Here is a 16,684-nt window from a genome sequence, read left to right as displayed (position 1 = left end):
TCATCAACTTCTACAAATCTTCTGCTGTACTTTTGTTTCCAGTGTGGATAAACCCCTCCATGATGGAGAATTGAAATTAGAGAAAAATAAACAAATAGGGTGATGGTTACTTCGTGTCAACCAATACCTACATGGAATAAATTTTATAATGCCATCATTCTTGAAAATTGACAAGTTCAAAACAGGAAAGGTTATGTGATTGTGATCGAATGAGAAAAGCATAGGATATCTGCACAAGGAAGTATATGATAACTGCAGACAGTATTATACTCTCTTGGCTCAGGTGTACCTGATAGAGTGCAGACCAAAATATAATTAGATTGTCACCGCAAGCTGTCTCTAGGACATTGCCTGAGTTGGAAAATGAGCTCTGTCCAAGGTCTGATGCAATACAGGGTCGATGATGATATAATTGGATGTTTAATGAGCTAGAAAATTAGTCCAGTAAAGGCACTTTTCCTGGGCGGAAGAGCCATTTCTGACTCTGGCTGTAGCATTAAGTTTGGGCCTCTGTCTGAAAACTCCTCAAGTTGCTGGCCTGGTACTGGGCTTGTTGCTTTCCTCTCCAGAGAGGGGGGAAATGAGAAGCGGGGGATCTTGATGTACGTAATGTAATGTTTAAAAGTTTGAGACGTTCTAAGCGTTGTTATGGTGTGCCATGCTGTTGGATGTACCGATGTTGCATGGCTTGGCCGGAGGAGAGGCGCACTGCTGGATCATTGGTAACATCTGTGATCCGCTGCGAGAGTCGGCAGTGGCTGGCCCCACATTCATTAAACGGGGGGAAGAGCAGTGAGTAAGGGGTGCTGAGCCTGTGAATCATGCTAGCGGATCAGAGCAAATTGTGTCGACGGATTTTGACTTCATGCGCCTTTCCCCCGACACTCTGCCCTCTGCTGCAGCCTTAATCTCCATGGAGTAGAAGGAGAGAGTGCCACAGTTGTTCGGGATCGTTAATTGCAGCTGTACTCAGATTGGGATAAACAAAAACCTCAACAAGTGTCTTTGCTCCTTCATGCAATGAAAAGAAATATTGTAATATGCGGGGTGTGAGCTGGACCTTCTTGTCCGAGAGGTTCTGTGACGCACCGCCCAGTAATGGGTGGCTTTTGTGCCTGGTGGTGACGTAGGCCGCATCAGGGATATTACTTTGCCTGGTGTGGCAGCACTGCTGTCATCGCAGATCAGGATTAAATGTCCATTATCCATTGGATCAGGTGTCCTCGGAACATTTAGTCCCTTTTTTTTCTGATTCTACTCGATAATTTCTGTTGTTGTTATTGTTGTCCTGGCATCTGCCATGTCGTCATCGAGGGGTGCTCCCACTGTTCCAAAGTTTCCTCCCCCACCTCGGCCGGTTGGGTTGCGCGGCCCCCACAGTCGGTCTGTTCCTACAGGGGCTGCAGCAAAATGTAAGTGTTTATGGTTCTCTCAATATTTCTCTTTAAAAAAAAAAAAGATTTCTTCAGTTGCATGTAATATGCTGACAGCTGTAGTCAAAATGAATCTGGGCCCTGTTTTATGAAGACTTAAAATTGATTATGAAGTTGATTTCAACTGTAAGTCTATAGCAGACTGTGTAGCAAGGAAATTTAAAATTGATTTTATCTTTTGATAAAACAGGGTCCTGGACTGATAAAAGCTTCTTCTTGATTTTTGAGGGGATGGGAGGCAGATCAGAGGAAGGGTTGCATTAGATTGCAGCTTTATTCTCAGCTGAGCATGGGCATCATAGAATTTCTTTAGTAGTACCTTTTAAATACATAACGGTGCTCAAAATGCAAGTTTCAAAAAACAACAACAACACCACCAAATCACCTGGGCCCTGTTTTATCAAAATATTTTAAATTGCCTTAACACACAGGCTGCCAAAGACTTATGATAGAAATCAACTTTATAATCACTTTTAACTCTTCATAAAACAGGGCCCAAGTCTGATTTCATCCCTGAATAATGGAGTGTTGATATAAAAAGCATCAGTAGAAAGGAGCCTGTGTTAAATTCTCTTTAATTGTCGCCTAGAATTCTTTAGGGAAGTGTTTTTATTTTTTTTAGTTTCATGAGAAGTCATCAGTGATTAATGTGACAACAACATTTAGGTGGCTGTTATGCTCTGGTCTCATGTAAAATGGGACAAAATGGTCTGTAAATTGTGTGTCTGCTCACTTGGTAGCATTCAAATGAAAGCTCAGAAGCCAGGCTTCAGATCTCTGTGCAATATAGCTTTGTGTATCATTGAGATGATGTAATGCGATTCAAGGATAGTGTAAGGAAATAGATCGCACTGTAAGAACTCGATACTGCATCCATGAGATTTGATTTTTTTTTTCTTGTAAGTTGTGAAAGTTTAGAGTTATCTTAATATAGAATTAATGGAATGAGCAAGAGAGAAAGTAAGAAAGTGAAGAGGAAATGAAGAATTAAGGACGCAGAAAACACAGTTGAAATACACAGGTGGAATACACAGGTGGAGACTGGCTGATCTTTGTGTGTGTGTGTGTGTGTGTGTGTGTTTGTGTAAAACTCATCCAAGCCTTTGTAAAAGCTGTGAATTTTCTATTAAATGGAATGCGCCATCATATTTCTCTTTCTCCATTTCCATTGTTGTTTCCTCACTAGTGGTTGAAGGTAGCTGAGATTTTATGCAGTGTCATCACATAATTGGTTGAGCTGTTAAAATACATAGCTAGTTTCTGTCACTAGAAACTTAGTAAGTGTATGTTTTCTTCACAAATTAGAACAATAATCTAATATGCAATGTCAGTATTCAAAGCAATCCAGAATTATCATGAACATCACAATCTTTGCCAGATAACCAAGGACAAAATGCAGTATATTGTGCATTCATTTGTTCATGTAAATATTTATTCAACTTTTTCTCATTCTATTCATTTGTGATTGTTTCAATTTGATTGATTTGAATTCATTTCAGATTTCATTGTACTAAATTTGACCATGAGTGAGTATTGTTGTCACATTTAGAGAAAATGATTTAGCATTCAGTTTAAAACAAAAAATAGCAGACAAATAATTTTAACTTTTTTTTCTGTAAAGAAGAAGGGTACTGTTGAAAATGATTTATATAAGTGAACAGATGTGCGATCACAGACCACATTCCACTCAGGCAGCCGGGTTAAAGTCTTCAATTTTAGTTCACAGTCGAGTGTGTTTTTGCTTTGTCACCATTCCATTCCTCATCCATATAATGATGAATCTGCTGATTGTCTCAGGAAAATTCCATTTTTAGCATTAGATCTCATGGAGATAAAAGACCAATGCTTAAAATAGTCTTCAGTGTACATGTTGAGCGAGAGTCGCAGAATCCTTGGTAAAGGCACTCATTATCTTAAATCATTTATATTTGAATTGAATTTAGTTTTCACAGATATCCTTCGCTATGTCAGGTAAGAAAGTATAGTACTACGTGCTATTGCTGCTCGAAGAGAAGGGCACGAATCTCAGTTTATTTGTGAATGATTTCATTCGGACAAAAAGATGAGTGTTGACATGTTCCTGGTGAAAATATCGTTGATAGCTAGGTGATAGTGAGCTAGTTTCAGTGCCTTGGGTACAATCAACCCATTGAAGACTGTAATTAGTCACCAGTATACTCCGGCAGGTGTCTATGGGATAAATGTGTGTCACGGGATATTTGTGTGTCATGGCAAAATCAGCTCATCCTAAGTAGGTTGTAAAGGAAACCTTGCACGATTTCACATTCCATAATGTGATGTCTAGTTTGCATTTGAATTAGGACAATGCAGTGTGGAATTGTTCTTATCTTAGGAATGATCCATGGCAGAAACTAAAGTTTGGATGTCGAAACCATATTGTATTCACCATTACAGTTTCACAGTGCAACAGTCTTTGGTGAGACGGCTGTGTGTGTTATATTTCAATACTTTGGTCTCAGTTCAGTCAGAAATACCATAGTACTAGTACTTTGTCATTATGAATAAGAATGATACCAGCGGGTATACTATGATATCTACATGTATTCACTGTGGTATTTTGCCATTGAGAATGATGACAACAAATTACTGTGGCATTTAACCCGTTGAGGACGAGTCCCGAGTATACTCGGGCAGGTGTCTATGGGAAATGCGTGTTGTAGCAAAATCAGTCAATCCTCAATGGGTTAATATATTGCAGTAATTCTAATGTTAATGAACCTAGTGTATATTATATACCTCATTTCTAGAATCCTCTCATCTGATTGGTTAAAAGGGGAGTCATGAAAATAACTGTGCCCTATTTTTGAGTTACTGTGACCGGGGCCCGGGCACAGTTAGTAAATAGGTTTTAGAGACAGTCGCGACCCCGTACACGTAGATCGCTCATATGTACGCACCAATGATACGACCGCCGCGCATTCAATCAGCGTGCTGTAAAAGAGACTAGCGGACTGGTTTGGAGACAATCGCAACCCCGTAGTACACGTAACGTACACTGTACACATCACTGTACGCACCAGTGATACGACCGCCGCGCTCTCGATCAGCATTGATTACGAGTGCTGTAAAAGAGACTAGAATCTATATTTTCGGTATCTATATTTCGGAATCTATATTTTCGGTATATAAAACAATAACTGCTTGACATTCGGGTCACAGTTAAAATTATGGGCCCTCGGTGATGTGAAAACCTTAACCATGCCCTCAGCTTCGCTTCGGGCATAGTTACGGTTTTCACATCACCTTGGGCCCATAATTTTAACTGTGCCCTCATAAGCAGTCATTATTTGTATACTATTGAATCATAGGTGGAGTGTAAAAATTATAAGGGTATGTGTAATCAGCATAGTCTTCTTGTCATCACCCACCTTTTCTCCACACACACACACACACACACACACACACACACACACATGTATTTATATATATATATATATATATATATATATATATATATATATATATATATATATATATATATATATATCCATGTGTATGTAAGTTCACGCATGTGTATGTAATTATGTACACGCATGACTACACACACTGTCAAATGTATTCAATGATACACAAACTTGAACCTCCCCCAAGAATACTCGTATTGAAAAGGTTTTGAAAAGGTCGCTGCACCTTTGTCATAAAGGATTTGTGAACATGCTCGTGGGTCCTTCAGAGGACGCTAGCTCTGAGGATCATGATTGCTTTCTGTCGCTTTTGCTGCTGAACTGGGTCATTCAATGATATTATCTCAAGTAAGATCAAAGAGAAATGGGTAATTTAGGATGTCATCGAGAAAGGCCAAAGACTGGTCAGGGCAATGAACACACGAATTGCTCTGTCTGTGGAAAACATTCCATGAGCGCAGCAGTGCCAAAATTGAGAAATATCACATGTTGCCCTTATGAGCATGGATTTTGTGCTCGTTCGTAATGGTGGAAATGTTAGCCCACGGAGAACAGGGAAAAACATCAGATATTGTTCTTTTAGCCATCCTTAACCCGTTGAAGGCGAGCCCCGAGAATACTCGGGCAGGTGTCTGTGGGAAATGCGTGTTATAGCAAAATCAGTCCGTCCTTAACAGGTTAAGGTTCTTGAATCTTAAATTATGAATTCTGCTCTTTCATTTATGTTGCATGATGTTTTGATCTTCAAACTATTCTTTCAATCTCTTCATTCCTTTGTCATACATGATTTTAATAGGGTTTGCTTTGTTTTTATTATTATTGTTATACTACAATGTAATGAATAGCATCAACCTGCAGTATTACTGCCAGCTAGTGCCCATAGTTTTTCTACTGTCAACCCTTTTCAGTATTACTTCTACTTCTGCTGCTGCTACTGCTGCTACTACTACTACTACTACTACTACTACTACTACTACTACTAATGATAATAATTATGATGGCAATACACTCTAAAAATTGAACAGGTAAATCCACAAATGTTTTCATTCCTGACCCTTTTTGTAATATGTCAGATTTAATACTCAAAATGATGGATTTACCCTTTAATTCTGTAGCTAGAAATAATAAATTTGTAAATCCAACATTTTGAATGTTAAAACTTTACATATTTCCAAAAGGTTTGAGGTTTAACAACATCTAAAGTGTTGATTAACTTTTCATTTTTAGAGCGTACTACTACTTCTACTACTACAAAGACTACTACTACTACTACTACTACTACTACTACTACTACTACTACTACTACTACTTCTACTACTACTACTACTACTACTACTACTTCTACTTCTACTACTACTACTACTACTACTACTACTACTTCTACTTCTACTACTACTACTACTACTTCTACTTCTACTACTACTACTATTACTATTGTTACTACTACTAATAATGATGATAATAATAATAGTAATGATGATAATATAGTAATAATAATAATAACAATAATGATAATAATAATACCACCACCACAATTAATACTACTTCTACTAATGTAGTTGTACTCACTATCAATGCAAGCCAAGCATCACCATACCAGTAATATCTGTGTAGCCCTAAACTTTGTCATCTGTAGTAGAAAGCAGACTGTATAAGTGATAGTTTTACAATTCATTTGAAATGCATAGTGGGAAAAAGGTAGTTCAGTGTGTTATGATATTAGTACCCAGTAGGTATGCAAGGAAAAGTAACAACAACAGAAGGAGGACGAGGCAACTTAATTTCTTCAGTTTTGGTTTAAGTTCGATGTACATTGGACATCAATTAAGGGTAGAAGCATGTACCGAAACATGACGAGGATGAGTTTTAGTGAGCAGGAGTTTTAAAACAAGCCAATCACACCCAAAGGCCCAAAGGGTCATGTAGAATGAGAAAGAGATTTTCAAAACAGTGGTGGTGGGAGGGTTAATGGTCAGGGGGCTACATCTCCGGTTGGAGAGGAACTCGAACCTTTCCTGCCTCCCCTTTGATAGTCAGAGGGGGAGAGCTTCCTCTTTCGTGGAATGAGATGATCATGATGTCATCACGGCATTTCCACCTAACTTCCCGCGTCACAGTTCTGATACGAGGTTGTAGCCAATACTGCATTTTGATACCGATGACTAAAGATTAAAGGCATAATTTACTATTTGCAGATGAAACAAAAACCCAATAGTAGTGCTTTAAAATAGCTCTAAAACGTGAGTTAGGGGTAGAAACAACCACTCTAGAAATTTGAATCCGTATAATCGATGTTAAATATTGTTAAATACACAAAATGTGAACAATAGTTATAATAAGAATGCTTCCAGACTAAACCGTATACAGTTATGGTTTATTGAGAAAAATGCTGATATCTCCTCGTATTTTAGGCTTTATTGCAAAAATTTTATATGGTAGGATGTTTTGTGATACAACAGACCTACACATATGCATCAAATGTGATATCTTGAACATTTTTGAAATCACTGCTCCCAAAGGTAAACTGGGCCTTTAAGAAACTAGTCAGCATTCAGACAAGTATGCAGGGTAACAATGATGAAGGTTGAGAAAAAGATTTAAAATAGATACTGAGACAGTGTGATTACGGGAAAATGAGTGAGAGGAATATACTGGATATTTCCTACAATACTGTAAAACCAAGAATTTTTATGCCTCCACCACGAGGTGTCGCTGGAGGCATTATTTTTATGTGCGTGAAACTTTCACTAATGCGGTGAGGAGCCAATATTCGCAAAAGTAAAATGCAAGACAAGTAAAATCAAGACATCAACTAATGGAACATATGGCAAGCGAGCATTTTTGTGTGCTTTTATTTTTGTGCTAGTTTCTAGTTGTGCGAAATGCGCAAAAATTTCAACACCGCAAAAATTTCCACTTTTACAGTAGGCAAGAGAAGTTTCTCTACAATTTATTGTAATCAGTCGTAAAAGAGAGTTGATGTCAATGTCATGCATTCCAGTACACTATGCATGAAAGTACACAGAGACAGGCAAAGATAGATAGGTGGACAGAGAGAGAGAGACATGGAGACAGACTACTGTAAAAGTGGATATTTTCGCACGACTAATTTTTCGCGCTCAGCTGGGTAAGAAGAGGTTGGCGTGTCTTTAATTTTGTAGAATCCAGACATCAACTACTGGAACATATGGCAAGCAAAAATATTTGTGTGCTTTTATTTTCGCGCTGACTTCGGCTTGTGCGAAATGCGCGAAAATTGCAACATCGTGAAAATTTCCACTTTTACAGTAACTGACTGACAAACAGACAAAGACAGACAGAGAGACTGACAGTCAGTCATAGACAGATCAGAGACCAAGGAGTTATTTTTTTTTCTACTTCATGTCTTGCTGTGTATGTTTGTGTGTGCGTGTCTTTGTGTTATGTGGCCATTGATTACGTCCACCTTCTTATTGCAGTGATTGAAATATTCCTTGTCTCATTCAGCTGTCTCTATTACACTTCCGTGTGAAGTGTATGTTTACCTTGCGTGTTCTTGATGGTGATATGAGTTATGTATTCCTTCCTGTGTGATTCGTCTAATCTCTGGGATCTTTAGTCTCTGCCCCCCCCCCCCCAACACCATGGCCTCATGTTTTGGCAAAATGTTGCGAAATAGACTAGGGATCGTGACAGAACACCACAGGTGTGAGTAGGAGCATGTAGTGTTTGCCATATTGTGACTCAGATTGTCTTTGCGGGCGAGGGGAAGGAAACATGCACGAGTTTGTACCCCTAATAGTCGAGTGCTTTTCGTGTTTTATTGCATAAAGCTGTGAATTCTGTCTAATAGCAGGACTGATCGTCACGCTGTCATTAGTGTGTGGTCATGCTCATCAGACATCAGGATTTTAGAAACAAAGTACCAATCACACATGTTTAACAACCTGTGATGTCACATATCATCATCATATGATATTTCTTGAGGGAATCACTACTACAATCAATGTATTGTCTGGCCTAGGACCATATTTCATGAGTCAAAAAGACAGATTCCAAGGTAGTTCTGATGAAGGTAGTACTATATTCTAGCTTGTATCCCCACATATGTGGCTGGCTGATATCATAATAAGTTATGTATTTAATGATTTTCTCTTTCCTGTCAAATATCAACCAGTTCTTTATCATTTTAGAGATGCAAACCGTTAGCTGCTGCTGCTGTATGCAAAATGAAATATTCTGTGATTTTGCCATGGAAATTCTTGCATACTTTTGCATGTTTGACATGCTTATATAAATCTGCAAAGACTGGGGTCAGGTTTAAGGTTGTGTCGCAAGCATGCAATGTTGGATAAATTGCAAATTCTCCTGGAAGGAGAATAATATGATGTGGCACAACCCATGCAGAATCTAGCAATGTATGAACTGGGCAATCAAGACATCTTGTAGACATTTCCATCAGGTTCACACAAAAACAAGAAAATAAAAATAAAATAAAATTGGTGCTTCAGGAATACCATTATTTCTTCATTTGCACTCTGTCAGAGTGGATGATTGCAAAATTCACAACTTTAATGAGGGAAACTTTGAGCAAAAAAAAAGGAAGTGGTGTAAATTTATGCCAAATTGCACGGACTGATTGCATCAGTATGCTATATGCCACTGAACTCTTCAATGTCATAGATGCTAGCTGCTGGTTGAGATCCAAATTCTGAAGGAGGATCCTAAAACCTCTGGTGGATATGGAGACAAAATCTGAAGTGTGAATGACCCCAATGGTCATTTGGTGATTCATATTTCAATCATCATGTAATCTAGGTCACCACCCTCACAGTGACTTCCATCTTTAATTTTGCTTTTATATGTAGGTACATTTTTTTTTTCATTTGAGCTTTATCTTATACATCTAACAAATCAAATAAAGAAAATGTGCTGCCTAGTTATGATAAGCATAATTTCTTTCTTTTTTTTTTGTTACAAATTGTTCTGTGGTGATGTGGTATTTATGGTGTGCTGCTTCGAAACATCGAACTGATGTGAAAATGCTTAATTATTCAACACTTGTCTTCAATGAGAATTCATATTATTGTAGTTATTAATCGATGTAAATCAACCTTTTTGTTTAAACTTTAAAATCACAGTGCAATAATGACAGATTATAACTTCCTTGTACACATATTCATTTATTCATCCAATCAAATGTGTATGTTTATATTATGTATATATATATATATATATATATATATATATTTTTTTTTTTTTTTTTGAAGCTGCCTTGCAGTGTGTTCACCAACCTATTTTAGTTGAAATTATTGTGTTTATGTGTATTTGGTGTGTGAGTGCATGCATACAACATGTGTTTATCACTCTTTTGTGTTGACTACCTCTGGAAACATTCTTAGCCTTCCGGAGAGTATCTGCGAGGCAGGAAACGAGTGAAATGACATATTTCCTATCAGGAAAGAGGGAACGCACCGCTCTCTCACTCCAGACACCACTGACAAGATAACGTATATTCAGCGCTTGTCTGTAGACTGAAGCGTGACTGGCAAGCTTGTTGCTATGTCACCCTTTTTCCTGTGACAACCGGTTGCTATAAAACACAATCCTGGTAGGTAGATCATCGTATTTTCGGTCCCAACCGCATACTCTCACTTTACACTCTAAACGAGAACTCGGGCCGTATTAAAAGGCAGGTGACGTTGGTTCCTTGGTTAGGCATCCAGGAATTGAATTCTTTTGAGCTACTGTAGGTATCCTGTTGGAATAATTTCTTCAGCAGTGGAATTTTTTAGTTTTCAGTGTATATATGCATGTTGGTATCCTTTTGCCAGCTTCTCTACTAATGGCGAGGGATGCTCTGCACTCAGGACTGAGTCCCTGTGTGAGCTCTCAGTGAGTGAGAAATATTTTCGGTGTGGAGCGATGCAGTGTGATCACAGTGTGTTTGAACACACTGTGTAATCATCACACTGTGACTCGTCTTCAGGGTTTCATCAGTCTGGAGTTGGAACGCAGCATTTTGACACCCTTTCCACGCTGTGGGTTACTCTCTTGTTCCCCAAAGAATTTCAACACTCTGTATAGATTTTGCATCTTTATGCACATGTAATTAAACTGGCAATCCTTAAATCTTTCCAATGAGAGAGCACTTCCAGATGACCCACAAAAGACCCCCCCCCCCAAAAAAAAAAAAAAAAAAAAAGAAAAGGAGAAAGAAAGAAAGAAAGGGGTAGAGAAAGGAATGAATGAAGAGGAGATTTTGTTTGCAAAATTTAGCTCATTGCTGTTGGTATTGCCCTATCAATGGAGCCTGGGAAATTAATGATTGTAATTCATCCTTTAAAGACAATATTTCTCTGATCCAACATTTCAACATTGAATTTTATTGCTCCTCAATTGCTGATGCGTTACTAACTCAAAAGTTTGTGGATGAACCAATATCATTTCCAGCTCATTTTTCCATGTCATACTGCATTGTCAAAGTAAGCTTTGTGTGTCTTGATCATACTTCTGGTGTGTACCTTTAAGAAGGCCAAGTGCTCAAGACATGTGGTGAAAACATTTGGGGACGCGGATGCCCCTGCCGCAAATATCTGTATGAGATTCTGCTTTGCAGACTTTTTTTTTTTTTTTTTTTTCAGCTGTCTCTTTTTTTTCCTCCCTCTGGCTGTGTGATGCATGTATGACCTTTCTATTAAGCAAGTTGATATGGCATTAACCACAGGCGTTGATCACTGTGTAGTTGCCTGTAGCACTGGATGTAGGTGTCCTGAGTACCGGGAAAGAGAAAACATATATGTGAGAAGCATTCAACGCTGTGGACAAAGTGAGCAGCAGGACCCCGACTTGCTCCTGCTTGCAGTATTTGTATGCACCCTGTGGAAACTTTTCTTCTTTTTTTTTTAATGGTGAGGTGACTGGGGCTAACATTTTGTGTTGAGGCTTGTCAATTTTGGGTCCGATGACCCAGTGATCTGATTGTTTGAGTGCTATGTGAAATTGTTGCAGATTTGGATTCTTAATTCCTGTTCACTTTAATTCACTGTGTTGTTCATAGAACTACAATATATTGTGAAACATTTTGCAATTGTAATCTAAATCTGCAGTGATAATCTAATCTTTTTTTTTGAATTTCAAGTGGGAAACTTTTTATCTGTTCTTGTTTGTGGAAGCTGTCTTGTTTCTTCATGTGATAGTTTCCAAGTAGGAGCACACACATATCCATGCAGAGTTGAAAGCTGAATCCTCTCTTGATTCTGAACTTGACCAAGCAACTTTTCAAAGTATGACAGCATTGCTTAGGTGAGAGCTTTAGCTGCATGGAATGCAGTAAAGTTCAAAGTCTCTTCCAAACTTTATCATGCGTATGTGAATAGTAGCCTTCCTCTCCTATGAAGTCACATCCTGGCGTTGGGCTTCTACATAAATAGCACTGTTAAGCTCTGATGTATTGTATTTCTCAACTCCCCACGCAGATTCCAGACGGAATAAACCTCCCGTGCCACGCAAGCCTACCCACCTGGCAAATAAGGTGAATGGCAAGCAATACCTCACCAACAGTGACTCTACTGGCTTGACGGATAAAACCAGCCCAAATGTGCCCAGCAAACCACCGCTGACAGCAGCCAAGAGTGCCGGTGCAGCCCTTGAACAGAGGCGGGTGACGGACCTGTCGGACGATCAAAGGACGTACGATCAAGTGTGCTTCGAGGATCCCTCAAGCTTTTTGCCCGCACCGAAGAGCAAGAACCTGGAACGCTTCTTAGGAATGTCCCCAGGAATGGCTCAACCAATCAAATCCATCAAGCCGTGCGAGCCCTTGTCGCCTACCAGCCCCAGTGGATCCAGTGGATCCAGTGGTGCCAAAGGGATTATGAAGTTCATCAGGAGAAAGTCAGACAATGGGGATGAGGAGGATGCAGATGGCAATGCACACTATGCCGTTGTGGACCTTCATACCAGTAGCGGTAGCTCAGAAAGGACTTCTCAAAAGAAGCGTGACAAGAAACCAAAGAATTCCCCCGCAAATGCCCTCTCAAGCTCACCCGGCAAGAAGGAACTCAAGCGAATTTCGTCGGGGGCGGACACATCCAAGCTTAGCGGTGACTCTGGAATATCCCTCATGCTGGATACATCGAAGCGTAACTCCCGTGGGAACTCAGTTCCTCCGGGACTCAAAGACCCCCTGGACAAGACAGGGTCTTTGGACTCAGACTATGTTGAGGGAGAAAGCTCTGATGATGACCATTACATTGTTGACTCAGATTTTGACCACAGTGAGGATGAGCATGTATCAAAGGTAAGCCAAAGGTCTGTGTTAAAATTTGAATACGTCCATTATGCTTTTGTTTCATGCGTCAAAGTAAGCAAGCATGTTTCTAGGGATTTGTAATCACCCCGGACAGATTTATCACAAAAATAAGATAGTAACAATGGAAAACTCTTAGATAAGCATGCAGCTACAACGCTTTGAAAAATTTTTGAATGCATCATTTTTTTTTCTTTTGAAATAACAGGGTTTGTTCATGATAATTTTCGGCTTAGTACAATATATGGGCATTCCAGTGCCCTGACACCTATGCAGGGTGCATAAGTGGTCCCCCTCACGTCCACCTGGACTCCATGGAAGACCAGCTTATGCAGTTAAATCTTCTCAGATGGAAATGACACAAACAAGAAGTTCATATATATATATATATATATATACCTGTTATGTTAGGCTATGTAAGAAGGGTTATTTCAACTTGGTGACTAATTACTGCAGTAGAAGCTAAAAAGTCAAAAAAAAAAAGTCTTAAGCAACCAGGCCAAATATTCCGAACTATTTGTGATGGAGCATCACTCAATCTTTAAATGCATGGTGTAGTTCTTATCAGAGTACTTGGGTTTTCATCAGTTTGCTGAATATGAACACATAAATGGAGTGTTCCCGCAACTGAAAGGACATGTGGAAATAGCTGTAAGCGAAACAGGAAGCCTTTCATGATTAAACTCCGGGGTTATATCAACACATTTAGACAATGTGCGTTACCTATATAAGCCGCACAACAAATGAAAGAACATATGTGTTTTTATTTCATGCAAGTTATTTCCTTCTTGTGTATGCCTTTCATAAACATAAACTGTCATGATTTCAGTCTGAAGAGAAGAACAGAATGCACATGAGTGCAACACCTTTGTTCTTTTGCTGTCAATGTATCATGATGTCTAACAAGCAAAATCCTTTATCAGAAATGTAATTTCTTTATTTCTTTCTAGGTAGTATATGCATTACTGATATAATCAATCTAAATTTCTTAAATCCATGGGCAGAACATTTTGTTTTGTTTTGTTTATGGGGGGGGGGGTATTTTTTGGTATAATGGAGAAGGCCAAGAAAGCTTTGGTTACTTTAATTTCTGTTAGTTTTTGCTTATTTTATATGAACAGATGAGACTGAGTACATATTACTTGAATAGTATTGACAATTGAAAGAGGATTAACAAAATGTTCAGACTCCTGAAACTGCATTACCATAAGATTCTGTGTTACTAATTCACAGGTCCTGCTTGCGTGCTATATATGGAAAAGTGGAATTGTATTGCTGCTAATTTTGGCACCTGTTTCCACTTCCCATAAAAAAAAAAGTATAGTTTTGTGGCTAAAAAATTCCTTGACAATGCAGATCAGGCAGATTAGCAAATGAGGACACGGTTTAAGCTATGTATTTGAATTTTCTGCTTGAGGGGGATAGGGGATGGCGTGACTGGAATCAAGCAAAATGGGAAATGGGGGATACGGGAATGCAAAAAAAAAAAAAAAAAAAAATGATATATATTTGAAACTGTCTGTTGCGTAATATTCCTATGAACATTTATCAGTGATGATAGAGAGACAAAATCCTCAGAATTCTCAAGATTTTTTTTTTTTCTGCACGATGGTGTTCATCTAGTAGACAATTCAGATTTTTAGACTGACCATTCTTACACTCCCTTCCCTGCTCCAACAAGAAATGATTTTAAAAGATGGGCCCGAGTCTTTATTTAGCCTCATGTGCTGATGACTCATTTCATTCATTTACGCAGCGACTTTTTGCTTCAGACACTTGCTGTACTTCAGCTGTTATGCGGCCCTTTTCATTACAGATGTATGCAGCAGTATTATATGAAAACATTGTAGTATGCACCAACACACATACAAATGATGTACACGTATGTAGAACATAACAAGCCACCGATGCGCAATCGATATCTAATGCAGATTTAGATAATGAATCAGACATACTAAATTGATAAACCAAACTTCACTTCAACAATGTGAGAATCAAGCATATCCTTGTCACAAGAATATGATTAGGTAATTATAACATAATTTTATATTCAAGGCAGTGAGTCATATCAATTAATAACAATTTCCCCCATGAATTAATTACATCCACATTATACCCCAGTCAGACATCTTAATATAATTTGTAACCAAAAGAAAGCCTGATTACATCCAGCAGCACTGATTGAAAGAATATGGTCCCCATAAGCATGTGGCATTTATGTTCTACTTTTCTGTAGTCATTTGTAGTGGAATGTCTTAAAATCATTTGAAATCAGTTGAAATCAAGTACAAAAGAGTATGCCTCATCACTGAAATCAAATGGAAAACCACTATGAAAACATGTAATAATCTTCAATTTGCAGTGATACTCTCATTTAAAAAAAAATGTAATAAATCTGTAATGATATTCATTACTGATGGCATTGATTGTCAAAACCATACTTGTTAAAAACTTTTTGATTTGGCATCATGATTCTGAGGAACCACTGGGGAGGTTTGAATGGTGGCCAAGTAGATTATGGATGATTTAACTGATTTTTTTTTTTTCATTCAGTTTCCCAGTTAGAACACATATTGGGATTTTGTGCATGATATTATACTTGTTATAAACTCTATGGAAATTTTGTTTGCTGATAAATAACCCTTACTGGGCTTTGTTTACTGATTGCCATACATGACGTACATAATACGTGTAGTGCTTTCTGCGTGGATTGGCTTAGATATCCGGAAACTAATCATGAATGAGTAGTGATTATCTACTCGCTATTGTCTCACAATGGCTTCCTGCTGTGACTGAGGTACCTTGTTATACCTGAGTGGGCTTCCTAATCCACAACAAGGTCAAGTTTGGATGGATAGCTGAATTCCGATGAAAAAAAAAGTGAAAAAAAAAGGAGAGACCTTGGCAGGTCAAGCTAAGTTCATGGACACACAAAGGGTTAACTGAAACTGTGCATGTCAAGATGTATCTCAGAAAGAGCCAAGTCAAGTGACTGACTCAGCACGTTTAACCATTGATCTAAACAGCAGATGCCAATGGCCTGATGAACTATATATCCATTCATTCAATTTTTTTTTTTTTGGGGGGGGGGGTGGGGGTGGGGGGGGGGTGATTGAAGGTATATTGGTGGAGTTGGAAAGATGAACAGGCCATTTCTAACAGCTGTAGATATAACTTTCATTCATGCCCTTCACAAATGAAGATTCAAAAGTAAGTTTCCCCTACTCCATGACTAGAAATTGTGGTTGTACGTTTGTGTTACATGCAACATACATGCCATTTCTTATGAGCCAGTTAAAGTGCAAGCATCTTTTACAATATTTTTAAACAATCAAAAACACTTAAAGAAAATCTGGAAATACAAAGGGTTTCAATGTTATTGACTTTTCCATTAAATTCCAAGACAATTGAGGCTCTGTTGACTTGATTTTGATATTTGTGATAGCGACTCACATTTAATGAGTATCCAAGGCATTGATAAACCTTGACACACAGACAGGTAGAAGAAAGCCCTACATACTAATGAGTGTTGTAAG

At 38.4% G+C, this 16,684-nt stretch overlaps 1 protein-coding gene across 1 annotated transcript in view; it reads left to right on the top strand.

The window, feature by feature from the left end:
* Window positions 1-16,684, top strand: part of LOC140242273 (uncharacterized) — an 82,979-nt gene that overhangs the window by 36,678 nt on the left and 29,617 nt on the right. Inside the window, exons 5-6 of the mRNA XM_072322021.1 lie at window positions 12,316-13,139; window positions 16,042-16,056. Coding sequence (XP_072178122.1) covers window positions 12,316-13,139; window positions 16,042-16,056 — 839 coding nt within the window. The remainder of the gene's footprint in view (window positions 1-12,315; window positions 13,140-16,041; window positions 16,057-16,684) is intronic.

Source organism: Diadema setosum, chromosome 2 (assembly GCF_964275005.1).
Source record: "Diadema setosum chromosome 2, eeDiaSeto1, whole genome shotgun sequence".
Lineage (NCBI taxonomy): Eukaryota > Metazoa > Echinodermata > Echinoidea > Diadematoida > Diadematidae > Diadema > Diadema setosum.
The sequence above is the reverse complement of the archived record's forward strand: the minus strand, read 5'-3'. Positions and strand labels throughout refer to the sequence as shown.